Here is a 12467-nt window from a genome sequence, read left to right as displayed (position 1 = left end):
CTCCTGACTCAAGTCTGGACAGCCGTCACAGGTAACGTGAGCGGTGCATTGAGATGTCGCTCAACGCGCTGATCTTGCTGTTGTGTGTGTGTGTGTGATGCTCTTATGTACAAGGCCGATGGTCGTATTTGCATCTTCGCAAGCCGCTTTGCTTGAATCACGGGACGCGCAACACGCCGACCATGGGTTTGCTGAAAGGATTGGGGATTTCCAGCATCAGTCACGAGTCAAGAGTCGGAGTACCTACAGTCGCGAGTGAAGAGTGCGGGCCTTTCTGGTTGTGAACGACTGCCTCGGCGAGCTCGCTTGCCACGCAAGGGACCTATGTTCGATCTGAATTCGAATTGACGGTAGATCTTCAAAGTCACACATGAGTCTCATGACCTGCAATCTCGGCCACGCTCATCCCCGCTCATGAGGCTGTGCTCGACGCTCGCGACTGTAAATCACGAATGTGGGCGCGTGCATGGCAGCACAGCCCGTCTGTACGAGCCCCGGAAGTCCGTAGCTGCTGTATCATCGGTACGGTACAGCTTATATATATGCATACACAGCCGCCTTCACATCTTGCCCCTCGTCCTAGTCAGAAGACGCAAGGTCAATCAACATCTCAACAGCGATCCCAAAGTCACGAGTCTGAAATTTGCGATGAAAGCTGCCTGTCGCATCGAGAGGCGACAGATGGTGGGCAGCACGCATATACATACACTCCGCTCTGATTCAGTCTCTCATCAGCTTCGCCGCTCCCCGCGACTGTGGTGAGTGAGAGCGTGTGTGAACCCACGGCGTCTTCCGCTCGCTGGCTGCCACCGACTATACTCGCGGACTCTTCCAAGTCGTGAATTGGGTCGACTGGCGCCGATGGGTGCTGCACGGTTGGCTGCATGGCTGCTAGCTGCTACACTACTCTCTCGAGCCGACTGCACCGAAGTTTGGCCCCTGCATGATGTCTAAGGCTATGTGCAGATATCTTGGATGTGGACGGCACTGGATCGGTGAGTCATCACTACTACCGGAGCACCGTTGATGCTGGCCCTTGCGCTCTGACTAGTGATTGCTTGTGAATTTTGAACATTATTGATGAGCGGTTGACGCGTGCCAGAAGCAGCCTGACGCGCTCTTTGCATCCGTGCGCGCGTCGTGTTCATCACGGCTGCGCTGGTGCGCGTGCCGTTGCTCAGGCTGACATCCGTCTGATACATGGCGATGGCGCATTGCGCAGCTGGCATGAAATCAGGTCTCGAACCGCCGAGCGAGACAGATGAGAGCCCACGACTCCAATTCAAGATTGAGGACCGGATTTGTTTAGCATGCATTCAAGCGTGGCCGCACTTGTCAACACAAATCGCGATTCTGAAGCATGCTCGCTGTCTTGAGAGACGGTAGAAGAGCCTTCAGTAACGACTCTGTTACCTACCGACGCAGCAGCTCAACCGCCCGCACGAGACGCTCTCGAGTAGAGTAGTCTGCATGTTGATGCGCAGGCAGAGCGGAAGGCAGTTGACCCGTGCGTCGCCGCATGGACGACCGATCACTGCATTCCGCCAGGGGCTCTCGTCGGCGGGAGGGGCATGCGTGCGCGCCCGAGCACGAGCCTAAGCTGCTGGCCGCCCGCCCTGCAGTATGAATGCATGCATGCATGCATGCATGCATGCATGCATGCCTCCAAAGCGCTCGCTGCCGGCCTGTAGCCGCGATGCCGCGATGCCTGCCAACGCGCCCAGTCCTGATGCAACCGAAACGCACTTGCGCACGGATTGAGCAGCGCAAAGCGCGCAGACTCCATCGCGACCCCCTCTTCCCTCTCTCGGAGCTTCAAGTGTTGGTCGAGGGACTCGTAATCGTCTGGATTTTGTCCACCATCATCACCACGACTTGGACTTGTGCACCAACGCTCACACTCCCGCGTCAGCACATCAACCCCTCCTTCTTGTCCCGCATTGACTCTTGCCTGCTGGCTGACAAGTCTACATCCATCCGGCACAACCGCAGGACTCCACCATCATCGACAGCAGTGGAGCCGCTCTTAGATTCGCTGAGCCGCATTCACAGCTTTTTCCGCCATATCTAGGAGCGTTTAGTACTCTTTGCTTCCTTTTGGTCCACAATGGTACGTGCTGCCATACTCGGGTCTTATCACAAGCATACATGCGGGAGTGCCAAGTCTCACCCTACGAGTGCGCTCCTTCGCCTTGACAGTGCGGCATCTTCGCATACGTCAACCACTTGGTGGAGAAGGTAAGTGTCTTTTTAGACGGTTCAGAATGACAAGCCGAAATCGGCATGATGCTAACATCGCATTTGTGATGTGTTTTGCAGGACCGACGCCAAGTCGTAGAGACTCTCGTCAATGGTCTGGCACGACTCGAGTACAGAGGATACGACTCTGCGGGTGAGTGCATAACAGTTGCACCACAGGCAGTCAGATTGGTCGGATCGCGACTTGGAGGCGGCGTCGCCGCAGGCAGCGGTCGTATTTGAAAATCGGGGCGTTGTACTTGGCCGGGCCACGTGCAAAGAAGCGGAGCCATGCTGGCGAGGTCAGCGTTCGGAGTAGGCACCAAGATCATTGGCGTGCGATACCGGAGCCTAGTCATGAAGAGCCAAGACAAACAAATGGCTCGCAAGGAGTGAGATTGCAGGGATTGTGCGACTGACGCTCCTGTCTGCCTCGGCTTGTCCGTGATCTCCAGGTATTGCTGTTGATGGCGACAGTGACAAGGAGGTGCTCATTTACAAACAGGTCGGCAAGGTTCAGGCTCTCCGCAAGCACATTGCAGACTCTCCAGTTGATCTCAACAAGACCTTTATCAGCCAAGCTGGTATGGCTCACACCCGATGGGCTACGCACGGCCAGCCCAGCCCCTTGAACTGCCACCCCCATCGCTCTGACCCTACCAACGAATTCACTGTGGTTCACAACGGTATCATCACCAACTACAGAGAGCTCAAGCTCGTGCTCTCCAAGCGAGGTTTCAAATTTGAGAGCGAGACGGACACCGAGTGCGTGGCTGCTCTCTGCAAGTACCTGTACGACTCTGCCCAAGGCCGCAAGCCGGACTTCACGAGTCTCATCAAGAGCGTGGTCAAGGAACTGGTGAGTGGAGGATTTCGTTTGGCCGATAGCTGGTCAGCATGCGCCTTCCGAATGTCAGCTTGGTCCCACGCTTGAAGGTTTGGGCCCACTACTTGCGGTTCGCCAGCTAGGCCCGCCTTTGCTAACACGCTGAGACTGGTTCCAAATCCGTAGGAGGGTGCGTTCTCATTCGTGTTCAAGTCGGTGCACTACCCTGGCGAGATTGTACTCGCTCGACGCGGTTCCCCACTTCTGATTGGTGTCAAGACCGAAAAGAAGCTCAAGGTGGATTTTGTCGATGTCGAGTTCGGCAACACCGCCGAGGCAGACGACAAGCTCAGTGAGTGGCCTTGAACTTGCGATTCAGACAGGGCTCCATGCAGTACTCACGCCATGAAACCGGTTCCTTGCACAGCTTCTGTTCCTCAGCCTGGTCTCCTCGCTCCTCCCGGTGGCCACCCTGACGGCCCTGGTGGACTGCAAATCCCGGGCGCCAACAACAAGCTAATTCGCTCGCAGTCGCGCGCCTTCTTGTCAGAAGATGGCTTGCCTCAGCCCATCGAATACTTTGTGGCATCAGACGCTAGTGCTATCATTGAACACACCAAGAGGGTCTTGTATCTCGAGGATGATGACATCGCACATATCTCCGAGGGAGGTGAGTCCAATGCAACTTTGCAGAATCCTTCCTAAAGCTGAGACTAGGCTCCTTCTCTGGTACTCGCTAGAGCTCCACATTCACAGGCTGCGCCGTAATGATGGCCTCTCTTCAATGCGCTCGATTGAGACCCTCGAGGTTGAGCTGGCCGAGATCATGAAGGGCTCCTTCGACCATTTCATGCAAAAGGAAATCTTCGAGCAGCCAGAGTCTGTCGTCAACACGATGCGTGGTCGTGTGAACTTCGACACCCGTCAAGTCAAGCTGGGCGGCCTCACCGCATTCTTGAACACGATGCGTCGCTGCCGCCGCATGGTTTTCATTGCGTGCGGAACAAGTTATCACTCGTGCTTGGCGGTAAGTGGTTCGCTCCGCGCTTGATACGCACACCGAAACAGCACTGACTCTGATTTGTTCGCGGTACACAGACCCGTGCCATCTTTGAGGAGCTGACTGAAATCCCCATCTCCATCGAGCTGGCTTCAGACTTTTTGGACAGGCGCACACCCATCTTCAGAGACGATGTCTGTGTGTTCGTCTCGCAATCTGGCGAGACTGCAGACACCATCTTGGCTTTGAGATACTGTTTGGAGCGGGGCGCTCTCTGCTTGGGTCTTGTCAACACTGTGGGCAGCACAATCTCTCGTGAGACCCACTGCGGTATTCACATTAACGCGGGTCCCGAAATTGGTGTTGCTTCCACAAAGGTGCGTTCTATGAGAGCCTGCCAAGGTGCCTGCGTCGATCGACAGCTCACTGGGCGTTGTTTGCGTGTTTCACAGGCGTACACTTCCCAATACATTGCGCTTATCATGATGGCGGTACAGCTGTCCGAAGACCGCATCTCAATGGCCGAGCGTCGCCAGACCATCATTGATGGCTTGCATGAACTCCCAAGCCAGATCCGTGCGATCTTGGAACAGGACAAGGCCCTCCAGACTTTGGCGCACGGTACTTTGGCCAAGGAGCGAAGCTTGCTCATCATGGGACGTGGATATCAGCACGCGACTTGCTTGGAAGGAGCGTTGAAGATCAAAGAAATTTGCTACATGCATTCCGAGGGTATTCTGGCAGGAGAGCTCAAGCACGGGCCCTTGGCGCTGATTGACGAGTCTATGCCAGTCATCATCATCATGACCAAAGACTCACTCTACCCCAAGGTGCAGACCGCCTTGATGCAGGTCACTTCCAGAAAAGGACAACCTATCATCATCTGCAACGATGACGATCAAGACATCAGTCCTCAAAGCAAGACCATCAGGGTGCCTCGAACTGTTGACGCCCTTCAAGGACTCTTGACGGTCATTCCTCTCCAACTGCTCTCATACCACCTCGCTGTCGCTGCTGGCGTCGATGTCGACTTCCCTCGAAACTTGGCAAAGTCGGTCACCGTAGAGTAGACGGCACGCGATGTCGGTCGAGGCTTGTTGCAAGCAGACTCTTACAGCGACTTCTCTAGAACGCCTAGCGCAGTCAAGAGAAGGCGATGTGACTGGCGCTGGTCACTATGTGGTTGTGAAGCAGACCTTTTCCTCCCTTTTTTCCCCCTCCCTGTAACCCCCAGACAAAGTCGCGCAACCCTCAGCTTCCAGAATCTAAAGTTCCATCCCGCATTTGGCCCTGAAATCATAGGTCTGCTTTCGTGCGACGATGGTCCGTCTCCTGTACGGCGCTCAGCTTATGCGCCACATGAACTCGTGACTCCTGTCGAATGCCCGACACAGAGAAGCCCCACGCAACACGGACAAATGTGCGTAGGCCCGCGCAGAAGCGCAAGCCATGACGTGTCTTCATCTTGAGTCCGAGGGACCAGGCAGCTCTTATTACATCGCTCCCGCAGACCGAGGGGTGCGCGAACGCGATGCACGTTCCACGCATACATGCTTGTGCGCCGCTCCTTTGCACCTTCCCTGCCTTCCTGTTTCCCCGCACACAGTCGCACTCATGACTCGTGAGCTTGATGAGAATGGGGATATTGGCGGTCTCACACGCGCCTCTTTAGGTCAGCTACGTACGGCTTGCTCTTTTGCGCATTGATGGAGCAATTAAGTGGCTTGCTAGAGCATGCTTGTGGCAATGATGTAACTCAAAAACTCTTGACTGGAGGGAATGTTCCTGGGCAGACGCCACTCGTGACTCTTCATCTGCGGATGCGCGGTAGCAGGAAGGCAGGCCCATGCAGCATTTGATTTGATCCACGATTATGCGCTGATGGAGAGACTCGTCACGTGGAAGGTGTGATCATTTCGATAAGGTCACAAGCAAGCAAGCAAGCAAGCAAGCAGGACCTCGTCGCCGCTGATTTAAAAATCCTCAGGGTCAGGGGACGCCCCCCCAGCACCACTGCTTTCAAATTGTGAACCTAGATGAGCACCCCCAACGTGGCTCGCGAAGTGACATCAGATCGAAGTTCTTTGCGCAGGACGTATATATAGCTGTGTTCACAGGAGGGCTGGGAACCTGAATATAAACTTGGCTCCCTACCAATCATGTCACGAAAAGACTCGAGTAGAGTCAGTAGACTAACTACTATATATGCTCACGACTGTCCTCATTGCTTGTACATTTTGGGTTCTCAGTCAGGCAAACTTGACACCCAAAAGGGTGTCCTGCCAAAGGGGTGTCCTGTCTAACACGCGGCCTTTTCGTCATTTCAGCGGCATTACAGACTCCGAAGAGTTGTACGACACCATCAGGAGCTGGCCGAATGCGGGCCTGCAGGGGTGTCCGCATGAGCCGTGAGGTGCCTACCATGCGCTCACCGTGTTCCACAACACCTTAAAGGTGTCGGGCGTTGAAATGCTTTGCGTTTGTGCTGCAGCCTACTCGTGACTCGCAGTGCGATTCGTGCACGACTCGAGTGGTTGCACCAGCTCTTGCTGCATGACGATGAGGACAACGGAAGTGGTAGACGGGTGGGCATGTGCACATCCTAGTACTTGCAAGATCATGAAACTTGCAAGATCATGAAACGATGGCTGAAGGTCAAGCAACTTCGTCGTGAGACTGCCGCCAATCAGCAACGGCAGTGGTCGGGCGGGTCATTTCTGCCCGCCGTCATCACACGGCGGGTTCCTGCGAGCCAGCATTGCCACCCATCAGCAGCTGCTCGGGCCGCTGATAAGCAAGCATCACATCTTGCATGCACGAAGCACAACACTCATGACTTTACCAGAAGAGCTTTGGCTTGTGGTTCGCAAATCAAAAGCTTTTGATTGATCTTGAATGATGACCAGACATACAGGCCAGCAGCCCAGTCACGAGTGGCAGTGCTGGCAGTCAAGAGTCTGAGTCAGATCGAGCCGGACTTGGCTGTTCAGGCCGGCGCTATTTGCGCAATGGATCAGTCTGCTGCTGGTCGCTCTGGAAGTCTCCCTGACTTTTGACTGCGCCGGCGTTTTGATTCCTGGTTTTGATCCTCATTCGCGCTGCTTCTTCTTCTTCTCCGAAGCCGAGGCCAGAGACTCACCCAGATTTTGATTAATGCATTTCATCAATCTTGAAACGTCGGCTTTGCGCACTCCTCAAATCGGATTGACAAGCCGCAATTTGAGTCTCGGCTCATGAATACAAATTTCGAGTCAAGTGTTGGCCTCGGGACCCTTGATTCAATTCACGTTTACCCTTGCAGCCTGCGTCCGTCATCCGTCTGCTTTGATCGTTGCTGTCCACTGGTCGGTCCAGCGCGCCATTGAGCTCGTCTCGCGTTTCTATTATGCTGATCTTGACGCAGCTCGTCTCCCACCGGTCTGGCTGCATTCTTGATTGAGATTGAGATCACTCAGGTGAAGCATCATCCATCACTCGCGACTGAGCTGTCTTGAGCACAACATCACAACTCCTGCGGGAGGGTAGCGTGACAAAAGGCCAACCAGCAGCTCCTATTCCGACACAGCCTTCTCCCCAAGCAGTCCTCGCTCTGCCCTTTCAAAGCATCACACCCACCCACGCTGGTTCACGCACATCGCGCAGCAGAGACTGGGTTGACTGCAGAGGCGGATACTCTCAGACTCTTGACTGTTGGAGCGCGTGTCAAGCTGCAGCTCGTATTCAGCATTTCAGTACGAGCCTAGCGTTGTTCGAAGCAGCGGCCTGAGGCGGCCTGCCTGCCTGCAATCAATCAGCCTCTACTCTTTTTTGGCTTGGGGCCGCGTCCGACGCGGCTAACGCGAGCGGCGGTTGGCTACTGTCCTGCCTTGGTGAGAGCACTAGGCTCCGCGACACTCAGACTCGCGACCTGACTTGCTTGAACTCGACGCTTGAGGACTCATCAGCTGCTCGCGAACATCTGAAACCGACTTTCGACCAGTCATCTTGGTCGCATCCCACGCTTCCTCGAACCTGCTACACATCACCTCATCATACACAAATACCCACATTCTCCAATACCCAGGTCTCAATCTTGCACACGACCATCCTCTTGACTCCAGCCATTTCGTGAGCTGGCTGAGGCGCGACACTTTGGCCAGAGCATCGCGCATCGGCACCCTTCCATCGACTCACTAGCTCATTGGGTTGTGCAGCGCCGCTTACTTTGGCCACAGCATCGCGCATCGGCACTCTTTCACCGTTTCACCAGCTCATCTGGCTGCCCATCTGGATCTTTGGCTAGAGCTTAGTGGTCTGCTACAGCTTGGCTTGGACAGCGTTCAAGATGCCGGCCGTCACTTCGCCGCCAGCGACGATCTCGTCCCACGGGTCGTCCGGCAAGAAGTTCTCCACAATCACAGGCCAAGGTCAGTACTCCAATCGAAGTAACACCTCGGGCGCAGGTGGTCTGGGCTCGAGACAAAGCGTCAAGGGTCTGTTCGACCTAGGCAATGCTTCCAAGGCTGGCAGCAACCTGACAGCGTCCAAAAGCGCGGCAGCCACGGCAGCGGCCTCGGGCGTGGGCCCGGCCGCTGCTGCTGCCATCAGCAGAGAGGATGGCATTTGGAGTGTCAGCGTTGCTGAAGCTCGCGACAAGCGCCAAGAGCCCGTCACTTCGAAGCGCAGCAGCAGGCAGGGACCGCCAAAGCCAAGCATTCCTGCGTACACGCTCTACATCACCAACCCAACCCACAACCTCACCCTGCTTCGAAATGTGGTGGAGATCGGCGACTTGGACGCAAAGCTACGAGAGGCCATCCCCACTTCCGGTAGCTCCAAAACTTTGCCAGCGCTTCCTGCCCTTCCGACTGTGGCGCAAAATTCCACTTCTGCTTCTCAGCCTAATTCGCGTAGAATCCTGCAGACCATCTCTCGAACACTCTCACCTGGGGCCAATCGTAACCGGGAGAGATCCGCGCTATCGAACCTGACGGGAATAGCGAGTCCAAAGGGCGAGAACGGTGCTGCCCAGCTGGCGCCTGTGACACCCACCAAGTCAGGCTCGCCCGCTGATGAGAAGGGTCAGGGCATTCTCGGGGCCACGACTCCTACATCGCCGGGCAACATTCCCTCAACACCTGTCGAGAAGGCCTCGGACGCACACAACATCACGACGAAGCTCGCCACGTACTTTACTACCATTTCAAACATACCCGCCGTGCGCAAACACAAAGCCTGGCGGCGATTTGTGCGAGTTGGCTCGGATGACTTCGAGAGCGTGCGAGTCGAACGGAGAGTGAGAAAGGTGCGGAGCGACTTGGCGGAGCACGTCAAGGCGACAGTCGCGCCGACGAACACCAACGTGGGCCTGGCAGCTCCGCACGGCCGACCCTCGGTCGGGGACGATGGAGGTCGCACAGAGGACGAAGCTGATTCCCAAAGCGCCAGTGGTCGATCAGCCATCTCTCGACCCCCATCTCAAGCCGCTTCGCAACGCAACAGCGTGGTAGGTGTACCTCCTTTTGTGCCGTCTCGAACGAGCTCTGCGGCCCCCTCTAACGACTCAGACCACGCCCGTGATGTGGGTCGCAAACCTTCAAGCTTTGCCAACATTCCGGAAGAACACGAGAAGCCCGACTCTGTTCATGCCAGCTCCTCGAGCAAGACGCAGAGAACAAAGGATGCTTCTGCACAGCAGACAGGCCAGGCTGAGAACAGCAAGAGCTCCAACAACGCTTTGAGTGCGCCAGCTGGAAAAGACACCAAGCCCGAACGCAAGCACAGGAGGGTGCGCTCCGAGCATAAAGACAAAGACAAAGTCACAGTGGATGACTTTGAGATGATTCGCGTACTCGGCAAAGGTTGCGCTGGCAAGGTCGGTACTGATCCTGTGCTGTGACTGTGGCTATTGCGATTGCTGACTCGCTCGCCGTCTCCCTTTGCGCAGGTACTTCTGGCTCGTCACAAAGCCAGCGACGGCCTCTTCGCGATGAAATCCATCCACAAGCGTCATGTACTCGCCCATCAGGAGCTGCAGCACACACTCACGGAGCAAGCAGTCTTGAAGCGCATGGCCAATGATGTGATCGACCCGTTTGTAGTGAAGCTGTGGTGGAGCTTTCATGTGAGTACCCCCAAGTTTCTCCATGCCAATATCCCGGCTTCCAGCTTAGCTAATACTTTGACGATGCTGCATGCAGGACAAGAACAATCTCTATCTGGTGATGGATTTCCATCCGGGAGGCGACCTTGCCACGCAGTTGTCTCGCTGGGGCAGACTTGGACGCGACAGGGCGCGCTTCTATGCAGCAGAGATCGTAGAAGGCGTCGAGGGGCTGCACCGCGCCGGCGTCATCTACCGTGATCTCAAGCCCGAGAATGTCCTCATCGGCGCTGACGGCCACATCGTGCTGTCCGATTTTGGTCTGTCCAAGGAGTTTCCGGTCCATGGCGAAGATGGTGCACGCGCTGGGTCCTCGACGCCCCCACCTGGCTCGCCTAAGCGCTCCCACTCTAGTGCTCAAATTAGCGGTGGCAAAGCTCACCAGCCGCACTGGATGTCAGCTTCAGACGACGGTGCAGCCACGGCCTCTGACGCCTTTGCATCTCGTGGTTCAAAAGCACGCTGGGCGGACGACCGGGACACGACCACGACGTTTTGCGGCACCGCAGAGTATCTAGCTCCAGAGGTCATCCAAGGAGGCGCCTACTCTTACGAAGTTGACTGGTGGAGCTTTGGCACGATGCTCTTCGAGATGTTGACCGGCATTACGCCTTTCTGGGCGGAGACACATGCTGACATGTACGTGCGCGTGCTGCACGACGAGCTCAAGTTTCCAGACGATCGTGTGCTTGACCAGGACACGAAGAGCGTTCTACGAGGGCTCCTTCAGCGCAACCCCATGCTGCGTATGAAGGAGCCACGCATCAAGAAGCACCCTTACTTTGCCATGATCGAGTGGCAACACGTCTTCCACAAGCGATACATTGCACCATATATTCCGCCAATCGACCCTGACAATGAGGCGGATACTCAGAACTTCGACGAAACGTTCTTGGACATGCAACCAGTTGTAAACGGCGCGGATGATGATCCCTTCGAGGAGGGCTCCGTGTCGAACCAAGCAGCCATGGCTGGCGATGCGTCTGATGATCGGCCACCAGCAGATTCCGCCGGCGTAGGCGATGTCGGAGCCGACAAGTCTGGAGCCGCTGTGAAGACCACAGGGGCAGACGAGAAGTCTCTCTTCGATGGATACTCGTTCCGAGGTCGCCGTGACTCAGAGGCCATCTCCTCAATATTCTCCAGCGGACCCAGCGAGGAATTAGAGGAGAACGCTGTCGAGAGCGAGGACGACGAAACCGCGGCGCGCAATGCGGTCGCGGCCCTTGCGCATCTCGAGAGCGAGGCGAGCGGCGACGGCTCGACATCTAATGCTTCCACCTCAACGCAGCCGACTTCGATCGCTTACAGCCGTGAGCGAGCGGCGAATGCGACAGGTGGCACCGGTAGCAGTGAGGGACACGACTCGGTCACTCACAGCAACAAGAGCCGCACCGCGCTATCCGCTAGCGGTGTGCCTGCACATGGCACTATCAACGAAACTGACGATGAAGATGAGGACTGGGACATGGTTGACACGCCTTCCGGTCAGAAGTTCGAGTCGGAGATCAATGGTGGCAAAGGCAACAATCTCTTCTCACGAGGCGTGGTTGACACGTACCGCATGCTCAGAAGGCAAGAGTCGTCCAAACTTCCGACTTCAGCATCCTCTGGCAGCCGAGCGTTCAACAGGCTGTCTCGCAAACAACCCAGCTCTCGTCGAAATTTGGGCAGTACCAGCAATGGTAATTTCAATTCGACGAGCGCGGTCTCTCTGGAGTCTTCTGCCGCCCGAAGCGGCAACGAGACTGGTGGAGCGGTTTCTGGCGACGATGCTGCCTCTGAGCGCGAAGCCGCAGATTTGTCCAACAGCGCTGCTACTAACTCTGACACGCGGCACCGAAAAGCGGGAGCCAGCCCAAGCGTCGCATCGTCCGATGAGCAGCTCCAAGAACGCAACCGCCAGCGCATGAAAAAGATCAAGCGCTTTACTACGTGAGTGCTGACTTTTGCCTAAACTATCTTTGACGGCCTCTGACAGAGAACTCGCCTCCCTCACTTTCTCTATCACTGCAGCTTCTTCGAAGTCGCACGATGATGCCCTCAGTCAGCGGGCGGTCGGGCAAGCTCTGCAAAACCGCCAGTCCTGTAATGCGACTCTGCACTATCCCTTTCCATCCGATCGCGCCCATTGCAGCATTTCTTTCTCGTCATCCAGTATACCTGGCCCATCTCACAAGGCCATTTGTTCACCTTGGACGCTCGCATTCGTCTCTGCGCTGCTACTCATTCACCACAGGCTCTACGGCCGCATCTCGGTC

The 12467-nt window shown here is 56.0% G+C and overlaps 3 protein-coding genes across 3 annotated transcripts; 2 read left to right on the top strand and 1 right to left on the bottom strand.

Annotated features, from left to right (window-relative positions):
• Positions 1 to 588: 588 nt before the first annotated feature.
• Positions 589 to 973, bottom strand: IE81DRAFT_324235 (hypothetical protein). Its single transcript, XM_025514178.1, has one exon. The coding sequence runs from the start codon at positions 884 to 886 to the stop codon at positions 629 to 631; it is 258 nt and encodes an 85-aa protein (XP_025368903.1). The 5' UTR covers positions 887 to 973; the 3' UTR covers positions 589 to 628.
• Positions 974 to 1793: 820 nt separating this feature from the next.
• Positions 1794 to 5484, top strand: IE81DRAFT_303234 (isomerising glucosamine-fructose-6-phosphate aminotransferase). Its single transcript, XM_025512271.1, has 9 exons — positions 1794 to 2110; positions 2200 to 2238; positions 2320 to 2392; positions 2694 to 3097; positions 3251 to 3416; positions 3492 to 3734; positions 3805 to 4091; positions 4163 to 4441; positions 4517 to 5484. The coding sequence occupies exons 1-9, from the start codon at positions 2108 to 2110 to the stop codon at positions 5132 to 5134; spliced, it is 2112 nt and encodes a 703-aa protein (XP_025368902.1). The 5' UTR covers positions 1794 to 2107; the 3' UTR covers positions 5135 to 5484.
• Positions 5485 to 7952: 2468 nt separating this feature from the next.
• On the top strand, positions 7953 to 12465 carry IE81DRAFT_158079 (kinase-like protein). The gene is made up of 4 exons (XM_025510506.1): positions 7953 to 9918; positions 9991 to 10167; positions 10244 to 12141; positions 12223 to 12465. The coding sequence occupies exons 1-4, from the start codon at positions 8389 to 8391 to the stop codon at positions 12242 to 12244; spliced, it is 3627 nt and encodes a 1208-aa protein (XP_025368901.1). The 5' UTR covers positions 7953 to 8388; the 3' UTR covers positions 12245 to 12465.
• Positions 12466 to 12467: the final 2 nt, after the last annotated feature.

The sequence above is a fragment of the Ceraceosorus guamensis genome (assembly GCF_003144195.1).
Source record: "Ceraceosorus guamensis strain MCA 4658 unplaced genomic scaffold IE81scaffold_38, whole genome shotgun sequence".
NCBI lineage: Eukaryota > Fungi > Basidiomycota > Exobasidiomycetes > Ceraceosorales > Ceraceosoraceae > Ceraceosorus > Ceraceosorus guamensis.
Note: the sequence above shows the minus strand (reverse complement) of the source record. Positions and strands in the feature narration are given on the sequence as shown.

What these genes read in the sequence shown, in the direction of transcription:
- IE81DRAFT_303234 (XM_025512271.1), top strand. An exon ending in AGAGCGTGGTCAAGGAACTG is followed by an intron (nt 3,098 to 3,250) that starts GTGAGTGGAGGA and finishes CCAAATCCGTAG; the next exon opens with GAGGGTGCGTTCTCATTCGT. An exon ending in CGAGGCAGACGACAAGCTCA is followed by an intron (nt 3,417 to 3,491) that starts GTGAGTGGCCTT and finishes TTCCTTGCACAG; the next exon opens with CTTCTGTTCCTCAGCCTGGT.
- IE81DRAFT_324235 (XM_025514178.1), bottom strand. Translation starts at nt 886, where the DNA reads ATGCAGCCAACCGTGCAGCACCCATCGGCGCCAGTCGACCCAATTCAC.
- IE81DRAFT_158079 (XM_025510506.1), top strand. Translation starts at nt 8,389, where the DNA reads ATGCCGGCCGTCACTTCGCCGCCAGCGACGATCTCGTCCCACGGGTCG. An exon ending in AGCTGTGGTGGAGCTTTCAT is followed by an intron (nt 10,168 to 10,243) that starts GTGAGTACCCCC and finishes TGCTGCATGCAG; the next exon opens with GACAAGAACAATCTCTATCT. An exon ending in AAGATCAAGCGCTTTACTAC is followed by an intron (nt 12,142 to 12,222) that starts GTGAGTGCTGAC and finishes CTATCACTGCAG; the next exon opens with CTTCTTCGAAGTCGCACGAT.